This window comes from Schistocerca serialis, chromosome 9 (assembly GCF_023864345.2).
Source record: "Schistocerca serialis cubense isolate TAMUIC-IGC-003099 chromosome 9, iqSchSeri2.2, whole genome shotgun sequence".
Lineage (NCBI taxonomy): Eukaryota > Metazoa > Arthropoda > Insecta > Orthoptera > Acrididae > Schistocerca > Schistocerca serialis.
This window is the reverse complement of record NC_064646.1, coordinates 323,388,818-323,414,952: the sequence shown is the minus strand read 5'-3', so window position 1 is coordinate 323,414,952 and position 26,135 is coordinate 323,388,818. Positions and strand designations below refer to the sequence as shown.

Sequence of the window (26,135 nt, the reverse complement as noted above, 5' to 3'; positions counted from 1 at the left end):
TATAGATTGTAATAGAATGCACAGTTACATAATGTCAACAGATATCTGAATGGATATGTATGTAATGACTGTGTGTGCCATGTGGAGGTTCTTGCACACATAAATTATTTAACACACTTGTTAACCTGAGCTCTGTTCATTATCTGAGGCATGTGTATCACACTTCAGTTCCTTCCTGGTTCTGGGTTGTTGTTACAACTTTGTGTTCTCAAGTAATTGGGAAATGATTGAGTGGGAGTGTGGGAGAGGTCACTAGGGATAGGATATGAATTAGTAGGCACTTTGAGACAGGAGTAGGATGTCAGAAATTTGAAAACTTTTGTAAGTGGTGCCAGTTATTAGAGGGTAAGAGTTTTAGTTTTGGAGGTGGAGTGTAGATAATTGGAGTTCCACAGTAATAATGTCATCACAAACAGGTATGTGGTACCCTGTCAGAGGCAGAACCACCCATCAAAGCATTCTTATAATATACCAGCTGTGATTGCTGTGTTCGGATGAGGGCTGAGTTGGTATCCCTTTGCTCACAGCTGCAAGCGGCGCTGACTTCAGTCACGCAGCTTGAGGCTGTTTCCAATGGGCACCACTGTGGGAAGCCGGACTTGGGTATCACGGGGATGTCAACCTCGTCCCGTCTGTCCCCAGATCGGTCTGCCGCTGTGGTTGCGCCGGTTGCTGGCCGAAAGACATCCCTGGAGGCTGATCAGAAAGCCTCCCCGGTGCGTCTGACAAACAGGTTTCAGGCACTGTCTCTGGCTGAGCCAGATGCAGCTGCCTGCCTTGTTTCAGAGGATGATTCTCAGCCTTCAAGGTCCGGGCAATCACAGAGGGTGGGCTTATTGGTAGTTGGGAGCTCCAATGTTAGGTGTGTAATGGGGCCCCTTAGGGATATGGCAGCTAAGGAGGGGAAGAAATCCAGTGTGCACTACGTGTGCATTCCAGGTGGAGTCATTCCTGATGTGGAAAGGGTCATTCCAGATGCCATGAAGAGCACAGGGTGCAGCCAGTTGCAGGTGGTGGCACATGTCGGCACTAATGACATGTGTCGCTTTGGATCTGAGGAAATTCTCTCTGGATTCCAGCGGCTAGCTGATTTGGTGAAGGCTGCCGGTCTTGCTTACGAGATGAAGGCAGAGCTCACCATCTGCAGCATCATTGACAGAACTGACTGTCATTGAAGTCGGTTTGCAGTAGGGTTTTGGAGCATATACTGTATTCAAACATTATGAATCACCTCGAAGGGAACGATCTATTGATACGTAATCAGCATGGTTTCAGAAAACATCATTCTTGTGCAAAGCAGCTAGCTCTTTATTCGCACGAAGTAATGGCCGCTATCAACAGGGGATCTCAAGTTGATTCCGTATTTCTAGATTTCCGGAAAGCTTTTGACACCATTCTTCACAAGCGACTTCTAATCAAGCTGCGGGCCTATGGGGTATCGTCTCAATTGTGCAACTGAATTCGTGATTTCCTGTCAGGAAGGTCGCAGTTCATAGTAATAGAGGCAAATCATCGAGTAAAACTGAAGTGATATCAGGTGTTCCCCAGGGAAGCGTCCTGGGACCTCTGCTGTTCCTGATATATATAAATGACCTGGGTGACAATCTGAGCTCTTCTCTTAGCTTGTTCGCAGATGATGCTGTAATTTACTGTCTAGTAATGTCATCCGAAGACCAGTATCAGTTGCAAAGCAATTTAGAAAAGATTTCTGTATGGTGTGGCAGGTGGCAGTTGACACTAAATAACGAAAAGTGTGAGGTGATCCACATGAGTTCCAAAAGAAATCTGTTGGAATTTGATTACTCGATAAATAGTACAATTCTCAAGGCTGTCAATTCATCTAAGTACCTGGGTGTTAAAATTATGAACAACTTCAGTTGGAAAGACCACATAGATAATATTGTGGGGAAGGCGAGCCAAAGGTTGTGTTTCATTGGCAGGACACTCAGAAGATGCAACAAGCCCACCAAAGAGACAGCTTACACTACACTCGTTCGTCCTCTGTTAGAATATTGCCGCACAGTGTGGGATCCTTACCAGGTGGGACTGACGGAGGACATCGAAAGGGTGCAAAAAAAGGCAGCTCGTTTCGTATTATCACGTAATAGGGGAGAGAGTGTGGCAGATATGATACGCGAGTTGGGATGGAAGTCATTAAAGCGAAGACGTTTTTCGTCGCGCCAAGATCTATTTACGAAATTTCAGTCACCAACTTTCTCTTCCGAATGCAAAAATATTTTGTTGAGCCCAACCTACATAGGTAGGAATGATCATCAAAATAAAATAAGAGAAATCAGAGCTCGAACAGAAAGGTTTAAGTGTTCGTTTTTCCCGCGCGCTGTTCGGGAGTGGAATAGTAGAGAGATAGTATGATTGTGGTTCGATGAACCCTCTGCCAAGCACTTAAATGTGAATTGCAGAGTAGTCATTTAGATGTAGATGTAGATGCTGTAACATCTGTATGGCACATTGCCATGAAATAACTGTCCACTAACTGATATGTTAACCTGTGGACAAGAGCAGAGTTGACTATCCACTGGTGGGACAGGCTGCAAGCACAGCTTGCTTGACTTCAATTGTTACTTCACAATCTGTGTCATCCAGATCCTCCCTGCTCCCTACCCCAATACCAGATCCTCTGAACTGCATAGACAGGTATTGTCCTTATAACAAGTTCTTTGATCCCACAATACCCCTGGATTCACTAGCAAATGTCCCACAACCATCCCCAGCTCTGTCCCCAATGCCTTGCTTCACTGTTTCTACACTTACACCCTCCTCTCCAAAGTGTCTGTCTTTCTCTGTTTTATCTCCTCCTTCCCAGACCAGTCCTCTATAGCATTGCACTCAATTTCCTCTGTTTGTATCAGAGTAGGCTCACCAATGCTACATTTTCATCTTGTGCACTTACTGTTTCTCTCTCCCAGCCGTTCTTCCTTGAAGCCTTCTCTGTCACTCTTTGAATTCTTTCTTCCCTCAGTCACTCCATCTGATACAGCCCCTCACCACACTTGATATGCAGTGCCAGTTCACAGTAGTCACTCATGATATGTGGTCATGCAGGTATATGCAATCCTGTATACTCACACAAGAAACAGTGGAAATATCTTAAACTTCCTAAAGACATTTTTTACATGGGCAGCGCAAATCTGTATGTATAACTACCTTAAGTTTATTGAAGTCTACTTTGGACTGACTTTGCCAGATATAACATGTTAATGGTCAAAGAACTTTTAGCATTGTACTCAATAATGGCACAAAAGTTGAAACCTAGCTAGTACAATAGATAAATACAGTAATACACAGTCAAATGGTTGTTTTTTCTTACAAAAAATATTGCATGACTGTGGCTGAAAACTATCAAAAACTTTTTAAAAAGCTTTTGCCTGGTTGCAGCATTCTCTGTAGTGTAATTTATTCAAACATGTTTTATATTCTTTTGTTGAAAGACTCAGTATTTTGCTTTTCATAATCACACTCTTATTCAGTATTTTGCTTTAATATAAGTGTAAGTGCTTCATGAGGGTCATTATTTTTATACAGTTGATGAATTTTGAACAGCAGCTTAAAACTCAACCACCCCATCCATGAGTCTGGAGATTTTTGCAAAGGTGGTGGTGAATTATTCGCTGCAGACAGAAAAGAAGGTGATATTATTAAGTTAAGGTAGAAGTACTAATTATCCAGTTTTGTCATTCAATTTAGCAACCTTTTGGAAGACTTTCATTTATTGAAATTTGTAGTTTTATAATATCCTTCAAAAGTCACTCTTTTGTCTAAAGCAAAAGTATTCAGAAAAAATAAAGTAGCAAAACCAAAATTTTCAATTTGGCAGATGAAGATACAAAATGGTTCAAAATTCTTAAGTTGTAACATGAAAAATTCATACAATAAAAGAACATGAAAGTTCTTAGTTATATATACTATATTCTGACAATTTATGAAAAAAGTAATAAATATCGTATAAAAAATGTGAACAGTGATAGGGAGACAGAAGCAAAGTAATAATGGAAAAAATGAAGGAAAGAAACCTGAGGAAGGAAATGATGAAATGGACAGGAAAGAAAATAGTATAAACTAAAATCATGTTAATAGAAAGACTTACATATATGTTGGATCTGTGGAGTCCTAATTGCCAGAAGAGGTTGTTCACTGCTTTAAGAAACTTCACTATAAATTGTATCTTCACAGGGAATTTTTTGGTACAGATAGTCCTTTTGCTGACTTACTAGATGCTGTCACATTCCCAAAGCCAATATACAGGACGCCTGAGCTCTGCGGTTATAAGAAGAAAGAAGACACCATATACAGGCCTCTACATCTGACTCTGGAAGAAGTAAGTTACTTCAACCTACATAAATACAAAAAATCTTTTATTAAAATGTGAAACACTCTGCTATTTCTGTGTGATACAATAAACTACATTAACATAATTTAGTAATAACTACAATCTTACTAACATTTAATTTTTTCACAGGCTAAACAACTTTGTAGTGGCACAGGGAAATATGGTAATATTGTCTCATTGCTAATTAGTTTTTCAATAGTATGCTTTATGTTTGTTCCCAAGACAGATGAGGAATCCATAAACAAAGCCAAGTTTGTTGTGAGTGGAACACTGAATAAACACCAATAACAATGACTAGAAATTCAATGCCCATAGCAGATAGGCATGTACTGCAATAACTCTTGTCACATACTAAAGAAGACTGACTCACAGCCCCATTGCCCCATTGCTGCGAGCAACTGGGCCTATGTAACTCGATGCTCACACCTGTGGTGGCTCTCATCAGTCACAAGCTGTAGTGCCACCAAACCTCTGGCAGGGGTATTAAAATATCTAATGTCCAAACTACTGTTATTTTTGGCTATGTCATATGTAAGATCACCAGATGGTATCATTATTTATTTCACAACATCTTACTGAACTGAACTGCTTTTCAGGAAATGGCTGGTGTCATAGCCTTAGCACAAAGTGCTGTAACATAGTAAAATGTTTTATTATATGATATTCCCCTTATTCTATGTCTACCATTTTTCATTCTACTTAACTTGTGTGAAATTTTAGTGCATAGTGATCTTCCCACAACATTTTTATTCAATGACCTAACATACAAGCAACTGTTAACAGAAACCTCGAGCGAAAACTTAACAACTCAGCCTATAATGTGCTCAAAACGTTAAAATCTGTTAATAATATAATACATAGAGACTGTGAAAAGAAAGAAGATCGTATAATAGACTGCAAAACTTCGGAAGACTTGAGCACAACAAATAATGCTTTTACTGAACATATACTTGCCGACAGTCTCGGAAAAAGACTGGCAGAAACCCTATATAACTCAGGATGCAGTGTTACTAGTGTAATAAAACCTGATGCTCCACTGAAAGAGATCGTCAACAACTGCGAAAATCTGAGTATCAAGAAAAAGAAAAATGATTGTATTCTAATCCTAGGGGGCGGAGTAGACGTCCGCTGCAATGATGTATTATCAGCAAGACGAGCGCTAAGAGAGACGCTCGAAAAGCTCAAAAATGTACATGTGATGGTAACCAGCATTCCATACAATTTTTTTTAAGAAATCTCGTGTTAACGAAGAAATAAAAAAAATTAACAGACTGCTTCACAAAATAACAAAGTGCTACCCAAATTCAACATTTGTCCAGCTAGATTTCATAAAACATCATTTCATAAACAGTGGAGATCTGCTAAATAGAGCAGGACAACTGTATGTCTGTGCTCAAATTATGAAAACAATAAATAATTTCAATGATCAACACAAACTGCCTGGTATCCTCACCATAGCAGTAACTGAGCAAATGGAAATTTGCAAGGAAACGTCTAAGATGAGAGAGATACCTAACATACCGGTACCAGTATCTGAAGGAGTGGTAGAATATGGGGTACCAGCAGAAATGTCAGGAACATCCAGCAGAGTTGAAGAGGAAACAATTTCTTCAGATGAGAAAGCCTACAAACCTAGTGTAAACTCATGTGCACCTGAAAGCTCCAAGGATGAAGCTGTCAGCACATTCGACACACTCAATGCTTCATGCTCACTTGTAACTAGGACTGCAACCACACCAACAGCCAAGAACCATTCAATTAGATCCAGAAACTCATCAGCTGCTCTGCAGACATCTCAAAGGAAGAGCCTCAGGATAAGAAGAGCTGCTGTGCGTAGTGACTATTTTTTATGGGACCTTCGCAATTTGAAGAAGAAGAAAAGGCAGAATCTTTACAGTGTCAGCAACAAGAAAGTACAAAGGTAAATAGTGCAGCAAATCCACTACATGAAACTTTAACAGTTGTATACCAAAATGTGCAAGGACTAGAAAGTAAATTAGCTGAAATAGAAGTTCTATTAACTGACTATCTAAAAGACATTAACATACTATGCATAAGTGAGCACTGGGTAAAAGAAATGCAAGCATCTAACATAATTATTCCAAATTTTGAAATGATTAGCAAATTTTGTAGAATCAACCATAAAGGGGGTGGGACATGTATTTATGTTAGGACAGGGGTAGAATCAAAAGAAATTAAATGTAAACTAAAATGCATAGAAAAAGATTTTGAATACAGTATATGTGAGCTAACCAAATTAAAAATTACTATTGTGTGTTTGTACCGATCACCACTGGGCAACTTTGCCATTTTTATGGAAAACCTTGAGGGACTGCTGAATGAACTTAAACATAATGTAATTGTTCTTGGTGATTTTAATGTTAACTTTAAGAATGATTGTAGTAAACAACAGCAACTGTGCAATCTGTTTTTGTGTCATAATATGATGGCAACTGTAAATGAAGTTACCAGATGCGGAAACATGTCTGAAACTATAATAGATCAAGTATTTATAAACAAGGACAAGTGTGAATATAACACTGAAGTAATTGACACTGGTTTCTCGGATCACAAGGGTATCAAATTGAGTTTAAATGTCACATCTTACAAGGACCCTGTTATCAATAACAATTACAGAGAAAGGAGATTTATAAATGATGACAGCATAAGAATTTTTAATTACATTCTGGAAAATAACAACTGGGGTAGTGAATCAAGTGGTGATGTCAACAGAAAGTTTGACTCATTTCTTGAAAGCTACAAACACTGCTTCGATGTTGCCTTTCCTATAAAAAGAGTCAAAACTAAACATAAAACCAAAACATGGGTTACACAGGGGATTAGAAAGTCATCAGACACTCTCAGAAAGTTAAATAAATCAGCCAGGAAGAATGTAGTACTGAAAGCACATGTGAAATGTTATAGAAACCTGTACAAGAAAGTAATAATTGCAGCTAAGAAGCTTGATAATGATACCTATATTGAGAAAGGTAACAACAAAATGAAGTCAACTTGGGAGGTAATAAATAAAAATATAGGTAGACACAAAAGGAAAGATAACAGCTTTGTCATTAAAAGTGGGGGTAAAACTGTTAAGGACCCACTTCAGATTGCCAACATATTTAATGAACATTTCACAAATATAGCCATAAATTTAATTAAAACTAAATGCAATTCCAATAGCAAGGTAAAAATCCCCATGAATGACATGACAATGTTCCTTTATCCAGTATCTGATTCAGAGGTACTAAATGCTATAAATAAGTTAAAAAATAAAATGTCATGTGGGTGTGATGGGATTCCTGACAAAGTCATTAAGCAAAGTGCAAGAAATATAGCCTCGCATCTCACTGAAATTATAAATGAATCTTTTAAGACAGGGGTTTTCCCATCAAAACTTAAAACGTCTACTATAAAGCCACTTTACAAGAATGATGATAAATATGATGTTAGTAACTTTAGGCCTTTATCAATGTTGTCAGGTTTCTCAAAAATAATAGAAAGGATAATGTATCAGAGACTATACAAATTTCTTATTAAGAATAGAATATTGGTTAATGCGCAAAATGGTTTCCGTAAAAATAAATCAACTGAAACAGCTATCTTCGATTTTTTGCAACTTGTTCTAAATTCCATAAACAGAAAGGAATTAAATTGTGGATTGTTTTTAGACTTATCAAAGGCCTTTGATGTCATCGACCATAAGTTACTGCTTAGGAAGTTATATGCCTATGGGATATGTGGAGTTGCCCACAAATGGTTTGAATCATATCTGTCAGACAGGTATCAGAAGGTGGAGATAAGCCAGGCAGATAGGACATATTCATCAAGATTCGAGAGAGTTTTGTATGGAGTACCCCAGGGATCTGTATTAGGGCCATTACTGTTTTTAATATTTATCAATGACCTACCAAGTCATCAAAAAAACGGTTCAAATGGCTCTGAGCACTATGGGACTCAACTGCTGAGGTCATTAGTCCCCTAGAACTTAGAACTAGTTAAACCTAACTAACCTAAGGACATCACAAACATCCATGCCCGAGGCAGGATTCGAACCTGCGACCGTAGCGGTCTTGCGGTTCCAGACTGCAGCGCCTTTAACCGCACGGCCACTTCGGCTGGCACCAAGTCATCTATCTAAAGCAGAGGCAGTACTGTTTGCTGATGATACAAGTTTGTTTGTTAAAGCAAATAGTGAAGCTGACTTACAGGAAAAAGTCACATTAACAACTGACGAAGCAGACAGATGGTTTAATGAAAACAGACTCATTGTGAATGCCAAAAAAACAATGTGGATCAACTTCAGACATATTACAAATAAAATAAAAACTAACCTTACAGTAGAACTGGGTAAGTGTAAGATTGAACAAGCATCATACACTAAATTCTTGGGAGTATGGTTTGATGAACACTTAAGATGGGAAAAGCATGTAATATCATTGAACAAAAAATTAAGCCAAACATGTTATATACCTCGAATGCTTAAAAGCTCATGTAATATTAAAACAGTGTTATGTGTTTATTTCTCATTCATGCACAGTTTATTAAGATACGGCGTACAGTTTTGGGGGAACATCAGTCTAACAAAACACTCATTTAGACTACAAAAGAAGGCAGTCAGAATAATAAAAGGTATAGGATATAGAGACTCTTGTAGGCAAGCTTTCAAAGAATTAAAAATCATGACACTACCATCTTTATACATATATGAAAGCATATGTTTCTTAAAAGAACACGAGGAATTTTCTACATTAAACAGAGAATTTCACAACTACGAATCAAGGAATAGGAATGATTTCCACAGAGAAATTCATAAAACAGCTATGTATCACAAAAGTGTACTATACCAACCCAAAATCCTCTACAGTGCTCTCCCCAAAGAACTAAAAATAATACCAAAACTGTACATATTTAAAAGAGAATTAAAAAACATGTTATTAAGCAATAGTTTTTACAGTATTGAAGAGTTTGTGAATCGTTGACAATAAAAGCGCAGTTAATATTTCCCTAACATACTAAATATGTGTAATTGCTCACATTTAAATACTTGCTGTTTCTATGAAAGTGTGAAACTGTTAATGTAAGAATGTAAATAATATTTGATGTGAGAATCACTAACTTTTTTTTTTTTTTTGTACGTTGTTATCCTACTTGTGTATTTTTATGTTAATGTTCTAAAAGTTCTATTAAAATTGTAATGTCTAAGTGACATGTAAATTCAATTACAAATTTTCATGTATATGTATTTTAAATTGTAATGTTTATTGACAAGTCCTATATCATTTCGATGATGTACTACAAGGACACTAATAAATTGAATTGAATTGAATGTAACCACAGATTGTTTTGTATTTTGTATTCACACTATGTTATGCCTGGTATGTACTCGAAACTCACTTAAAATGACTACAAAGCCAAAATTGTACAGTACTGTTAGCTGCAAAACAAAAGGATATTTAGTCCAACCACAGACATCAGTCATTGAAACAGATTGTTGTAATTCATAAAATTTGTTTTAATAATTGCCCCTGTTGCAGTTAAAATATTGTCAGGTTCTATGTTGAAGTTACAAGTCCTTCAGCATGCAATAATTATTATTCTACTGCCATGTCAAAAATGTGAGATAAATTACTCACTTTCACAAAAAATTTAATTTAAAAAAATATTATTTTTACTGTTAGATTGTACCTAATTTGTACTAGGATCATTTTAAGTTTGTAGCTACCACCACATACATTGATTCTCATAGTCATGCAAGTTAACATCATTTGCACCATCCATTGAAGCTGTTGAGTGAAGTGGTATAGTGTCTGTGAAGTTGTGATGTATGTTAACAACTGAGTCATGCCAATCACTGGATTCTGCATTTGCCACTGTGTTTTCCTGTGTTTTATCTGCTTCTGTTTACTCTTTGGAGTGTTCATTTTATAATTTTTTAATGTTCTTTTGTTGTCAGATTTTGGAGTTGCTCTTAGCAACTAAGCCTTTCTAGCTCTCTAATTGATTCACATTACAATAAAGTTGCATCAGGTATATTTTTGGTACACACAACTGAACATTATTTCAAGTATGGAAGTAAACACCTTATGGTGCAGCCAACTGATGTTGCAAATAAAGGTGATTATTGCTATGCAAACAAAGGTGCATCTGGATGCTGTTGCAGAATTGGCAGACCACACTCATGAACCTATCACTCTGAGCCAGGATAGTGCTGTGTCAGTGCCAGGTAGTACCACGATGTGGCACCTCTTCATAAGAAAGGAGACAAGAGTGACTTAAATAATTGTAGATCAATCTCATTGCTCACTTCATTTTCTAAAATATTCGAAAAAGTTATGTATTCAAGAGTAGTCTCACATTTAAATGAAAATAATTTACTCAGCATGTCACATCTCGGATTCCGGATGGGTTACTCGACTGAGAATGCTATCTACACATTTACCCATCAAATAGTACTAGCCCTAAATAACAAATTATCGCCAGTTGGTATTTTTTGTGATCTCTCCAAGGCATTTGACTGTGTGGATCATGTCACACTCTTAGAAAAACTAAGGTTTTATGCAATTGAAGGCTATACACACAGCTGGTTTGAATCATACTTAATGAACAGAAAGCAAAAAGTTATGCTGAATAACACAAATACGTTGGTAGGGTGGGAAATTGTAGTGAATGGGGAGTTATCACAAAGGGAGTCCCACAGGGTTCAATTTTAAGTCCTCTGCTGTTCCTTATTCATGTGAATGACCTCCCACTTAACGTTCAGCAAGTGGAACTAGTACTTTTTGCAGATGACACGAGTCTTATTATAAATCCCATTCCAGAAAAAGCAGCTGAAGATATTGTTAAGGATGCCTTTCAAAGAATTATTAAGTGGTTCTCAGAAAATGGACTCTCTCTTAGTTTTGAAAAAACTCACTATATCCAGTTCTGTACACCAAATAGAGTCATACCGACAATTGATGTAGCATATGAACAGGGCTCAGTTAACAGGATAGTTTTCTCCAAATTTTTGGGTGTTCACATTGATGACAACTTAAACTGGAAGAAGCATATTACTGAGCTTCTCAAACAACTAAGTTTAGCTTCTTCCACTCTTTGTATAATCACTAGTCTTGGTAATAAACAGATCAGCCTCCTAACGTACTTTGCAAATATCCACACAGACAGCAGTGGTCAGTAATTGGTGCCACTGACTGGCTGACAGCACAACAACATGTGTTCATAACTGGCAGAGTATCTGCTTGGCTTCAACCTGAGTATTCTGATGACACCAGTGCATTGTTGTAGCCCATCAACAGCATGTTGTCTGTTCACAGCAAGCAAATCTGCCATTGCAGTATATGGTAGACAATGAGAAGATTTAAACTTAGGACTACAGTGTCAGTTTTTGTGGGATTTTACTGTATGTTTTTGCACACTACGAACTCTAACCAGGTCTGGACTACATTCAATTAGAAGACAGTGTTACAGGTCTTGCAGCCACTGGGTACCATCGTAACACTAGAGAACATGATGTCAAGGTAATACAGGTCACTGACAAAGTATACCATTCATTACCACCAGAGTTTCTGACCTTGGTGGGACCTCCAGGGACACCACAACAAGTCTTACATGACACTTTACATCACATAGAAATGACAGATGACCTGCCCTGTGTCTTGTTGGCTTAGAAGGTTAGCACCATGATGCCTTGCCATCACCAAGGCTTAATTTAACATCAGACCTTCAAATAGCCCACGGGCATCTGCTGTGCATGTAGTTCCTAAAAAAGGGAGGAGCCTGCCATTCACATGATGATTATCATACACTGCATGCTCAAACCATATCTGATTGCTATCCCATGTGATTGTTGACGGACTACAACTATGCATTGCACTAGGTGACAATATTCATTGTATCAATTGTGCAAAGGCCTAGACTCAGATTCCTGCGGCAGCAGAGGATATACCAAAGACCATAAGCATCATACCATGTGGGTTATTTGATAGCAAAATCATGAAATTTGGACTCTGCAATGCTGTGCAAACCTGGCAGTGATTTATCGACTCCATCTTTCATGGGCTCCTGTTTTGCTTTGTGTTCTTAGATTATGTGCTTTTGTTTTTGTCATGCATGGACCATCATCTCAGGAAGGTTTTCCAGCATTTAGAATGTTACAGTGAGTTGTTTAACATGGCCAAATGCATGTGTGAATGGCCAGACATTGAATTTCTCGGACACCAAATATCCACCGCAGGCACATTTTCACTGAGATGAAAGCTTGGAGCCATTTTGTAGCTTACTAGACTGACTACAACTAAAGAACTTCATAGATTCTTGTTTAATTTTTGCCATCAGCATTTACCACGGGTGGTGAAACAAAAGAAACCATTGATCACAGCACTGGCTGCGCCGAAAGTCAAGACCAGTTCCCCAGTGCAGTGAGCCAAGGAGATGCACTCAGTGTTCAAAGTGATGAAACAATGCTTGACAAAAACAGTACTGTTGACATACCCCAAACTTGAGGTTCCTCTAGCAGTAGTGGTGGATACCAGTTGGTGAGCTATTGGCACAACTCTTCAACAATGGGTAGACAATGCATGGCAGCCACTTGTGTATTTTTCTCACAAAGTTATCACCAACACAACAGAAATTGAGTACATATTATTGAGAGCTCTTGGCTATTTATGATGCCGACAAACATTTCAGATTGCAGATCAAATCAAGGGAATTTGTCATATACATCAATCGTAAGCCATCAACCAGTTTTAAACATGGCTGCTGCTACTCAGCAACCATATACTAGTTTCAACATAGGATTATGCAGCTAAGGGTCTGTAGTTTTTGGATCCTTCATGCACTGTCTCATGTCAAAACATGATTTAACATAACTTGGCAAAAGTTTATTAAAATTGATAGCTACACCTGTGTTTAACAATTTTCTTCTTATGCCTTTGTACTTTGTCACAGCCTTAGACACCTGGGCCAGTAGAATTCTTACAGTTTTAAACATGGCTGTTACTCAGCAACCATATACTAGTTTCAATGTAGGATTATACAACCAACGAGTTGCAGATAACTTAGGTGCATTGACCTAGGTTTCGACACCTACTAAGGGTATATCCATCAGAATGAACCTTTTGATAAACCCTATAAACCAATACATAGAAAATTTAGCATGGAAAAAATATATTAACCAAGATGACAATTGTCATGATGTATAACGGTTACTTACATAAAATTATATTGCAAGAAAGCAAAGATCAGAAATTAGAGCAGCTATGTTCAAATCAAAAACAAAATAAAACGTTCCAGCCTTTGCCACTTACACATTCAAGAGGAACATTACCACCTGCTCTCTGCATCAGTACAACCACTAGGAATTTATTTGCCAATTCAGCACTGATGTTCATCACATTTTCGGCATTAACAGTTTTGTGGTAGACTGTTTGTCTCAAGTAGCCAGAATATCACAGCCTCTGGATGTTACAGAACTTGCTAAGGCTCAACAAGAGGATCCCAAGTTATGAAACTTGCTGCATGATGACACTGCAGACCTAAAGTTGTAACTATTCAACATTCCTGGAGAAGAAATTCATCTATACTGTGAACTGGTACACAGACAATCTTACCTCTTTGGACCAGTTGTATTCTTAAGGCAGGTGTTCAACAGTCTGCACAGCAACTGTCATCCCAGAGTGTGACCAATGTTCAAGTTGGTGTCACAGTGTTTTGTGTGGCCAGAAATGGAACAGTACTGCTGTGAGTGGACACAAACATGCCAACCCTGTAAGACTTCCCACCATGTGCATGTGCCGATAGGTGATTTTCCAGATGCGTACTCACCTTGTTATTGCGGGATCGCCTCCCCTGTCAGTTGGCCAGTCATATTTACTGACTCTGATGGAGAGGTATAAATGATGCCCAGAGGCACTTCTGACTGATAACATATTGGCAGAAACTCTACCCTTCATGTTTGTATTGACACGGCTAGTGTGTTACAGTACCTAGCATGTTACAAATGTCCATTGCACACCACCAGCAACAGGGGCCCACAGTTTGCATCAGACTTGTTTGCCCAGCTGGTGAAATTTTATGGCTATATACACCATAAAAGAGCAAGTTATCATCCAGACAGCAACAGCATGATTGAAAGATGGCATTTGAACAATGAAGGCAGTGCTTCTGTGCCAGGCAAGTTCATGGACATCAGCACTTCCCATAGTTATGCTCAGGCTACAAGTCACCTATAAACTTGACATCGACTCACTTAAGGCAGAGCTTGTTTACAGCATGACACTGTGCCTGCCTGGAGAGTCCTTTGACTCCTACTCTCTTAAGAGTGCAACGCAGAATCAGTTTTTGCATTGTTTGCAGGAGCATATCAACCTGATCAAACCTCCCAAGGCCTCCAGGCTGGTTCTCCACCAACTTTTGCACACAGTGATCTCAAGAACTGTTCATATATAGTGCTGTGATCAGACTCCCTATAGTGGACCATTTTGCATTCTATGCAGAAGTATGTAGACTCTGGAAATAGGAGTGAACTCTTCGATTTTGTTATCTTTTTGTATGTTCTTTTCCTGTCAGGTTTTGTAGTTGGTCTTAGAAACTAAATGTGTATCACTCTCTAATTGATCAACATTACAGTAACATTCGATCCAGGATATTTTTGGCATACGTAACTGAACATTATTCCAAGTTCAGGAGCCTTCGGTACAATTAACCCATCAAGTCTTTGAAGATCTGACAGTTGGTGCTGATTACAATAAAACTACTAGCAGTGTGAGATTTTTTGTTTATCAATGAATAAATATTACTTTAAAGCAGCATGAATTGCATCATTTGAACTCATATTCATACCTATGTGTCAGTTTGATTACTGTTGTAGTTAAAAAAATTTACTTATTTTTGTACAATAGTTGTAAGCTATCTAAAGTAATTACTTCATTTTCTCACAATACTAATTGTAGGGTAGGAAAATACCAGTTGTTCCTCTGGTCTAGCATTTGTCCTTGAGTCTGGAAGTCACTTTAACTGTGAGTCAATAAGTGAGACATATGTTCATGTGAGCTGATTCTTGCTTAGTAAGATTAGGGTTTAATGTTTTTTTGACAGTGCTCAATAAAGATGGAGCACAAGCTCAGATTGTTGTGTGGAGGGGAAGGATATCGGCTATGCCCTTCTGAAGGAACCATCCTGGCATTTACCTGGCACAGTTTAGGAAAATCACAGAAAACCTAAATCAGGATTATCACACACGTATTTGAACTGTTGTCCTTCCAAATGTGAGTCCATTGGACTAGCCACTGCTCCACCTCACTAGGTACTTATGACCATGTCTACCAAACTACTGCAAGGATTTTTTATGCAGATGATGGTGTGAAGAACTAAGTCTGTTGGATTGTAGTGGTAATATGGTCTATCATGAGCAAAATGAATTTTAATTTGAAAAAGAACTATCAGATGCATGATAAAATACAAAATCAATCACTAAAAAATATTTAATAGGAAGAAATGAAATGATTCAAGTAAGACAGGAAGGCTTCAGTGATATGACATATGTCATAATTTATTCTTATCAGGAGGAGAGAAAGTTTTGTTTGTCATAAATATCATTATCCTTCAAGTTAAATGATAAAATGGCTATATCTGGAAAACTGCTCCTCTGTTCTGCATTAGGAAAAGTCAGAGAAGACTGTTCTGTCTGCAGTCTACAGTATACATTAAGTGTTAGATCTTGAAGAGTCATTCAGGCTAATCTTACCAGTCAAAATATTTGCCCCCCCCCACCGACACCCCATTTCCCCTCTATAACAGCACACAGGTGAAGTGGTGTGTATGTGTCAGTTGTACAATAGTTGTAAGCTGTCTAAAGTAATTACTTCATTTTCTCACAATACTAATTGTAGGGTAGGAAAATACCAGTTGTTCCTCTGGTCTAGCATTTGTCCTTGAGTCTGGAAGTCACTTGGAACAACTGGAGTCAGCACTGTAAGAGGCATTGCTATGGAAAAAAACTATAATGGCAGGATGGAGCTATGATGATTGGATGTGCCCACAGCCACAATGTGAATGAAGCTGCCTGATTTGGCAAGCAGTGAGAAACTGCTTTGAGTGAGTGTGTTTGGTGTCATGTACCAGAGAGACCAAAGATACCTTAATTACTATCCTCTCTCAGGGACAATGTGTCCTCTGCAGAAAGTACAGGATTTATCATCACTTGTCCACCTGATTATAAACAGTGTGACAGTGATAGGTCTGGGTTCCTGTACAAGGAAGGGAGCTGGGATAACTTGAGGTATTACCTGTTGTTGTTGATGTGGTCTTCAGTCCTGAAACTGGTTTGATGCAGCTCTCCAAGCTACTCTATCCTGTGCGAGCTTCTTCATCTCCCAGTACCTACTGCAACCTACATCCGTCTGAATCTGCTTAGTATATTCATCTCTGCCACCTGATTATAAACAGTGTGACAGTGATAGGTCTGGGTTCCTGTACAAGGAAGGGAGCTGGGATAACTTGGGGTATTACCTGTTGTTGTTGATGTGGTCTTCAGTCCTGAAACTGGTTTGATGCAGCTCTCCAAGCTACTCTATCCTGTGCGAGCTTCTTCATCTCCCAGTACCTACTGCAACCTACATCCGTCTGAATCTGCTTAGTATATTCATCTCTTGGTCTCCCTCTATGATTTTTACCCTCCACGCTGCCCTCCAGTACTAAATTGGTGATCCCTTGATGCCTCAGAACATGTCCTAACAACCGATCCCTTCTTCTGGTCAAGTTGTGCCACAAACTCCTCTTCTCTCCAATTCTATTCAATACCTCCTCATTAGTTATGTGATCTACCCATCTAATCTTCAGCATTCTTCTGTAGCACCACATTTTGAAAGCTTCTATTCTCTTCTTGTCTAAACTATTTATCGTCCATGTTGCACTTCCATACATGGCTACAACTCCATACAAATACTTCCAGAAACGACTTCCTGACACGTAAATCTATACTCGATATTAACAAATTTCTCTCCTTCAGAAACACTTTCCTTGCCATTGCCAGTCTACATTTTATATCCTCTCTACTTCGACCATCATCAGTTATTTTGCTCCCCAAATAGCAAAACTCCTTTACTACTTTAAGTGTCTCATTCACTAATCTAATTCCCTCAGCATCACCCGACTTAATTTGACTACATTCCATTATCCTCATTTTGCTTTTGTTGATGTTCATCTTATATCCTCCTTCCAAGACACTGTCCATTCCATTCAACTGCTCTTCCAAGTCCTTTGCTGTCTCTGACAGAATTACAATGTCATCGGTGAACTCAACGTTTTTATTTCTTCTCCATGGATTTTAATTCCTACTCCGAATTTTTCTTTTGTTTCCTTTACTGCTTGGTCAATATACAGATTGAATAACATTGGGGATAGGCTACAACCCTGTCTCACTCCCTTCCCAACCACTGTTTCCCTTTCATGTCCCCCGACTCTTATAACTGCCATCTGGTTTCTGTACAAAATGTAAATAGCCTTTTGCTCCCTTTATTTTACACCTGCCACCTTCAGAATTTGATAGAGAGTATTCCAGTCAACACTGTCAAAAGCTTTCTCTAAGTCTACAAATGCTAGAAATGTAGGTTTGCCTTTCCTTAATCTATTTTCTAAGATAAGTTGTAGGGTCAGTATTGCCTCACGTGTTCCAACATTTGTACGGAATTCAAACTAATCTTCCCCAAGGTCGGCTTCTATCAGTTTTTCCATTCGTCTGTAAAGAATTCGTGTTAGTATTTTGCAGCTGTGACTCATTAAACTGATAGTTTAGTAATTTTCACATCTGTCAACATCTGCTTTCTTTGGGATTGGAATTATTATATTCTTCTTGAAGTCTGAGGGAATTTCGTCTGTCTCACACATCTTGCTCACCAGATGATAGAGTTTTGTCAGGACTGGCTCCCCCAAGGCTGTCAGTAGTTCTAATGGAATGTTGTGCACTCCCGGTGTCTTGTTGGAATGTTGTCCACTCCCGGGGCCTTGTTTCGTCTCAGGTCTTTCAGTGCTCTGTCCAACTCTTCACGCAGTATCATATCTCCCATTTCATCTTCATCTACATCCTCTTCCATTTCCATAATACTGTCCTCAAGTACATCGCCCTTGTATAGACCCTCTTTATACTCCTTCCACCTTTCTGCTTTCCCTTCTTTGCTTAGAATTGGGTGTCCATCTGTGCTCTTGATATTCATACAAATGGTTCTCTTTTCTCCGTAGGTCTCTTTAATTTTCATGTAGGCAGTATCTACCTTACCTCCAGTGAGATAAGCCTCTACATCCTTACATTTGCCCTCTAGCCATCCCTGCTTAACCATTTTGCACTTCCTGTCGATATCATTTTTGAGACATTTGTATTCCTTTTTGCCTGCGTCACTTACTGCATTTTTATATTTTCTCCTTTCATCAATTAAATTGATCCTCTGCTGCTTTCACTAGTTCATCCCTCAAAGCTACCCATTCTTTTTCTACTGTATTTCTTTTCCCCATTCCTATCAATTGTTCTCTTATGCTCTCCCTGAAACTCTGTACAACCTCTGGTTTAGTCAGTTTATCCAGGTTCCATCTACTTACATTCACACATTTTTGCAGTTTCTTCAGTTTTAATCTACAGTTCATAACCAATAAATTGTAGTCAGAGTCCACATCTACCCCTGGTAATGTCTTACAATTTAAAACCTGGTTCCTAAATCTCTGTCTTACCATTATATAATCTATCTGATACCTTCTAGTATCTCCAGGCTTCTTCCATGTATACAACCTTCTTTCAAGTTTCTTGAACCAAGCGTTAGTTATGATTAAATTATGCTCTGTGCAAAATTCTACCAGGCAGCTTCCTCTTTCATTTCTTACCCTCAATCCATATTCACCTACTACGTTTCCTTCTCTCCCTTTTCCTACTACCGAATTCCAGTCACCCATGACTATTAAATTTGCGTCTCCCTTCACTATCTGAATAATTTATTTATCTCATCATACATTTCATCAGCTTCTTCGTCATCTGCAGAGCTAGTTGGCATATAAACTTGTACTACTGTAGTAGGCGTGGGGTTCGTGTCTATCTTGGCCACAATAATGCGTTCACTATGCTGTTTGTAGTAGCTTACCCACACTCCTATTTTTTTATTCATTATTGAACCTACTCCTGCATTACCCCTATTTGATTTTGTTCCTCCTGCCACCGAACTTCACTAATTCCCATTACATCTAACTTTAGCCTATCCATTTCCCTTTTTAAATTTTCTAACCTACCTGCCTGATTAAGGGATCTGACATTCCAGCTCCGATCCGTAGAACGGGTTTTCTTTTTCCTGATAATGATGTCCTATTGAGTAGTCCCCGCCCAGATATCTGAATGGGGGACTATTTTACCTCCGGAATATTTTACCCAAGAGGACGCCATCATCATTTAACCATACAGTAAAGCTGCATGCCCTTGGGAAAAATTACGGTTGTAGTTTCCCCTTGCTCTCAGCTGTTCACAGTACCAGCACTGCAAGGCCATTTTGGTTAATGTTACAAGGCCAGATGAGTCAATCATCCAGACTGTTGCCCCTGCAACTACTGAAAAGGCTGCTGCCCCTCTTCAGGAACCACACATTTGTCTGGCCTCTCAACAGATACCCCTCCATTGTGGTTGCACCTACCATACGCCTACTTGTATTGCTGAGGCACACAAGCCTCCCCACCAACGGCAAGGTCCATGGTTCATGGACAAATTTGAGCTGCTGTCTTCCATTGAAACTAAAACAGCCAGTGAGACACACTTCACTTGTAGGGAAATCTGCAATGTCTAAAATCCAAACTATAGCATCCCATTTAGAAAAACAAAGTTGACTGAAGTGACCACACCTAGCAACAAAAAACCAGTGTCATATTGTGGCCCCAGTTGTCCCATGCAACTTTTGTCGCCCAAAATTTTCAGCTCCTATCACACTTTTGGAGTTATTCTTGGTGGCAATAGTTAGTGACTCACCCCATATACTACACTCCTGGAAATTGAAATAAGAACACCGTGAATTCATTGTCCCAGGAAGGGGAAACTTTATTGACACATTCCTGGGGTCAGATACATCACATGATCACACTGACAGAACCACAGCCACATAGACACAGGCAACAGGGCATGCACAATGTCGGCACTAGTACAGTGTATATCCACCTTTCGCAGCAATGCAGGCTGCTATTCTCCCATGGAGACGATCGTAGAGATGCTGGATGTAGTCCTGTGGAACGGCTTGCCATGCCATTTCCACCTGGCGCCTCAGTTGGACCAGCGTTCGTGCTGAACGTGCAGACCGCGTGAGACGACGCTTCATCCAGTCCCAAACATGCTCAATGGGGGACAGATCCGGAGATCTTGCTCGCCAGGGTAGTTGACTTACACCTTCTAGAGCACGTTGGGTGGCACGGGATACATGCGGACGTGCATTGTCCTGTTGGAACAGCAAGTTCCCTAGCCGGTCTAGGAGTGGTAGAACGATGGGTTCGATGACGGTTTGGATGTACCGTGCACTATTCAGTGTCCCCTCGACGATCACCAGTGGTGTACGGCCAGTGTAGGAGATCGCTCCCCACACCATGATGCCGGGTGTTGGCCCTGTGTGCCTCGGTCGTATGCAGTCCTGATTGTGGCGCTCACCTGCACGGCGCCAAACACGCATACGACCATCATTGGCACCAAGGCAGAAGCGACTCTCATCGCTGAAGACGACACGTCTCCATTCGTCCCTCCATTCACGCCTGTCGCGACACCACTGGAGGTTGGCTGCACGATGTTGGGGCGTGAGCGGAAGACGGCCTAACGGTGTGCGGGACCGTAGCCCAGCTTCATGGAGACGGTTGCGAATGGTCCTCGCCGATACCCCAGGAGCAACAGTGTCCCTAATTTGCTGGGAAGTGGCGGTGCGGTCCCCTACGGCACTGCATAGGATCCTACGGTCTTCGCGTGCATCCGTGCGTCGCTGCGGTCCGGTCCCAGGTCGACGGGCACGTGCACCTTCCGCCGACCACTGGCGACAACATCGATGTACCAACATCGATGTACTGTGGAGACCTCACGCCCCACGTGTTGAGCAATTCGGCGGTACGTCCACCCGGCCTCCCGCATGCCCACTATACGCCCTCGCTCAAAGTCCGTCAACTGCACATACGGTTCACGTCCACGCTGTCGCGGCATGCTACCAGTGTTAAAGACTGCGATGGAGCTCCGTATGCCACGGCAAACTGGCTGACACTGACGGCGGCGGTGCACAAATGCTGCGCAGCTAGCGCCATTCGACGGCCAACACCGCGGTTCCTGGTGTGTCCGCTGTGCCGTGCGTGTGATCATTGCTTGTACAGACCTCTCGCAGTGTCCGGAGCAAGTATGGTGGGTCTGACACACCGGTGTCAATGTGTTCTTTTTTCCATTTCCAGGAGTGTATGAAGGCTCCCTTGCAGCATGAACTATTCTACTAGATACGTATCTGTGTAGTGTGTGGCCAGCTATTCTTTAAACTTGGACATAATTCCTGTACATATAGTTCCATCAGAATGTTTGGAAGCCGCTAAGGCTTCCAAACATTCTGTTCCAAATATTTTTTGAAGAAAACATTTAACATTGTTCCTAAATATGTCTTGTCCCACTAACTACTTACGAAGCTAAATATCTGAATCAATTTTTGGATGATTGAGTCTCCTTCGACAATGACAATATTACTGGGAAACATATGCATTAGTGTGAGATGGTTTCTCTAGTTTTCAGTTACATCTGGCCGTGAGTCTGGCAGTTGACAAAGGGAATTTTATTGCCACCCATGTTGATACTGAGTCTTGCCCAAATAATCTTCCATGCAGCTTCAATTTCTATACATGTGGATTTCAGTTTCTTGTCTACTGTGACAAATACACCACCAGTGTTTCTCATTACCTTATCCTTGTGACATATTCTTAGATTTGCTCAAAAAGTTTTACTGCTGTAAATTTTGATTATAGACATCTCTCTGCATCTAGTATTATAGGAGATACAGTGCTTTTCAGTACTGCTTCAACTTCTGGATTTGTTGGGATTTTTCAATTGTTTCATCTGTGGGGGTCATTTCTTTGGGTCTTACACTAATACTACAAAGTGCCTTAAAGCTATCATTATCTAAAATGGAGGGATAGTTGTCTAAGCTAACCAAACACTTGTGTGCACCCAACAAAGTGGAAGTTAATTGGGCAATAGCCTCTCATGTGAGTGCATCTGACCCACTTTGGAGAACCCTGCTACTCTCAACCCTATGGCACATATCCAAGAAGTCAAAACCTAGCTTGTCAGAGAATCTTTGAAGCCTCTAGTTCAAGCCTTCCACTTGACTAAGAAACAATGGCACTGGTCAGCCCTGGGAACAATATTCCAGACTATGAGCTTTGTTAAAACTCTCTGAGAAAGGCTGGCCTTCTCTTTCAGTCATGGGAAGGAACCAAGTATGACTTTGGAACACAGACAATACGTGTTGTTCATTCAAAAGTATACCACATTCTGCAGTTGGTTTCATCCAGTTCTCTCAATGGCTACCAAAATGAATTCTTCAGCATGTTAAAAGATGCCTTCAGGCATACAACACTGAGACAAAGATGATCCATCTCATCCACTGCTGCCGTTTCCTAAGGGGCACAATTATTTGCTGCATGTCTGACCTGGTGGCAATTACCAAACCCCTAACTTTTTCTGATAGAAGCTATCAAGATGAATGCAATGATGTGTAACATTAAGGTGTTTGAAGGTCAGCCAAGGTCAAAAAGGTGGCATGAATGTTCATTTACAGAAGATGTTTAAAGTGATGACCATTGGTATCAATGCAGTTCTGCAATCTTCTTATCATGGACTGATTGGTATTCCTTATCACTTCAGCACTTATTGAAGCACATGCTCTGACAATTCTCTCTTTTATATTGTGCAAATAGTAAATATTCGCCAAATATGCCATATCCATCTAATGTGCCATTGACATGTAAACATATTCGAGAGTTTCACAATACAACACTAATATAAACAGTAAGGCTAGTATCATCAAATCAAGCAAATGTGAATGATGTATTCCTCCAAAGAACAATTCAATATGCTTCTCATTTATGGAAAATGCCAACGAAATTCAGTGGGAGCTAGAGACTTATACACTGAAAGATATCCTCAATGTACTCACCCTACACATCATACATTTACATATGTGTATGATAAATTGAGAACAACTGGATCTTTAACACATCAGAAACAAATCTGGCAAAGGAAAGTTACTAACTACGAGATGTAAATTGGTACTCTTGCCACTGTGGTTCGAGATCCTTGTGTTAGTTCACGTCAAATCGCAAGGGAAACTGGCCTCAGCCAGAGTAGCGTTGCTCGTGTTCTGCATTGCCATAAATATCATCCTTACCATATCAGTCTCCACCAAGAATTAACTGATATGGATTGTATTCGTCACATTGAATTCTGCCGATGGGCTCAACTTCAGATTCAGAGGGATGACACATTTATTAATTTGATTTTATTTACTGACGAGGCTATATTCACAAACAACAGAAATGTTAATTTGCATAACATGCATTATTGGGCAACTGAAAATCCATGTTGGCTGTGGCAAGCTGAACACCAAAAACTGTGGTTGGTGAATGTATGGTGTAGGATTCTGGAGGACAGAATTATAAGCCCCTATTTCATCCAAGGAAGTCTTCATGGTAGGAAGTACACCACATTCTGGCAAGAAACATTAGGTCTGTTATTGGAAGAAATAACTTTACGAACAAGAAACAGAATGTGGTATGAGGGGTGTCCAGCATATTTTACAATGAAGGCTAGAAATGAGTTGCAGAGACAATTCCCAGATCGTTGGATTGGATGAGGAGAAGATGTGTGGTGGCTGGCTTGTTCTCCAGACTTGACACCTCTGGATTTTTTCTTGTGGGGATTTGTAAAAGACATTGTTTATAAAGATGTTACAACTACACCTGAAGATATGCGTGAGAGAATTGTCAGAGCATGTGCCTCAATACGTGCTGATGTGATGGGGAATACCACTCAATCCATGATAAGAAGATTGTAGCACTGCATTGATACCTATGGTCATCACTTCGAACACCTTCTGTATATACACTCCTGGAAATTGAAATAAGAACACCGTGAATTCATTGTCCCAGGAAGGGGAAACTTTATTGACACATTCCTGGGGTCAGATACATCACATGATCACACTGACAGAACCACAGCCACATAGACACAGGCAACAGAGTATGCACAATGTCGGCACTAGTACAGTGTATATCCACCTTTCGCAGCAATGCAGGCTGCTATTCTCCTATGGAGACGATCGTAGAGATGCTGGATGTAGTCCTGTGGAACGGCTTGCCATGCCATTTCCACCTGGCGCCTCAGTTGGACCAGCGTTCGTGCTGGACGTGCAGACCGCGTGAGACGACGCTTCATCCAGTCCCAAACATGCTCAATGGGGGACAGATCCGGAGATCTTGCTGGCCAGGGTAGTTGACTTACACCTTCTAGAGCACGTTGGGTGGCACGGGATACATGCGGACGTGCATTGTCCTGTTGGAACAGCAAGTTCCCTTGCCGGTCTAGGAATGGTAGAACGATGGGTTCGATGACGGTTTGGATGTACCGTGCACTATTCAGTGTCCCCTCGACGATCACAAGTGGTGTACGGCCAGTGTAGGAGATCGCTCCCCACCCTGTGTGCCTCGGTCGTATGCAGTCCTGATTGTGGCGCTCACCTGCACGGCGCCAAACACGCATACGACCATCATTGGCACCAATGCAGAAGCGACTCTCATCGCTGAAGACGACATGTCTCCATTCGTCCCTCCATTCACGCCTGTCGCGACACCACTGGAGGCGGGCTGCACGATGTTGGGGCGTGAGCCGAAGACGGCCTAACGGTGTGCGGGACCGTAGCCCAGCTTCATGGAGACGGTTGCGAATGGTCCTCGCCGATACCCCAGGAGCAACAGTGTCCTAATTTGCTGGGAAGTGGCGGTGCAGTCCCCTACGGCACTGCGTAGGATCCTACGGTCTTGGCGTGCATCCGTGCGTCGCTGCGGTCCGGTCCCAGATCGACGGGCACATGCACCTTCCGCCGACCACTGGCGACAACATCGATGTACTGTGAAGACCTCACGCCCCACGTGTTGAGCAATTCGGCGGTACGTCCAACCGGCCTCCCGCATGCCCACTATACGCCCTCGCTCAAAGTCCGTCAACTGCACATACGGTTCACGTCCACGCTGTCGCGGCATGCTACCAGTGTTAAAGACTGCGATGGAGCTCCGTATGCCACGGCAAACTGGCTGACACTGACGGCGGCGGTGCACAAATGCTGCGCAGCTAGCGCCATTCGACGGCCAACACCGCGGTTCCTGGTGTGTCCGCTGTGCCGTGCGTGTGATCATTGCTTGTACAGCCCTCTCGCAGTGTCCGGAGCAAGTATGGTGGGTCTGACACACCGGTGTCAATGTGTTCTTTTTTCCATTTCCAGGAGTGTAGTTGACCTTTATATCTCTGACCATGACCCAACCTAGCAACAAAAAACCAATGTCATATTGTGGCCCCCTTTGTCACATGCAACATTTGTCCCACAAACTTTTCAACTACTATCATACATTTGGAATTATTCTAGGAGGTAATAGTGACACAACCTCTATAGTCAGTGTACTGGCATATGGCTATATATAAAGAAGTGCTGAATAAAACATGTTTGGCTGTTTGGAGGGGAAAGTATGAAACCTTCACTGATTG

General features: G+C 40.7%; 1 protein-coding gene across 1 annotated transcript in view; it reads left to right on the top strand.

The window, feature by feature from the left end:
* The window catches only part of LOC126419590 (dnaJ homolog subfamily B member 13-like), a gene marked incomplete at its 5' end in the record, with an annotated part of 96,579 nt that overhangs the window by 32,694 nt on the left and 37,750 nt on the right, over positions 1-26,135 (top strand). Inside the window, one exon of the mRNA XM_050086776.1 lies at positions 4,192-4,336. Coding sequence (XP_049942733.1) covers positions 4,192-4,336 — 145 coding nt within the window. The remainder of the gene's footprint in view (positions 1-4,191; positions 4,337-26,135) is intronic.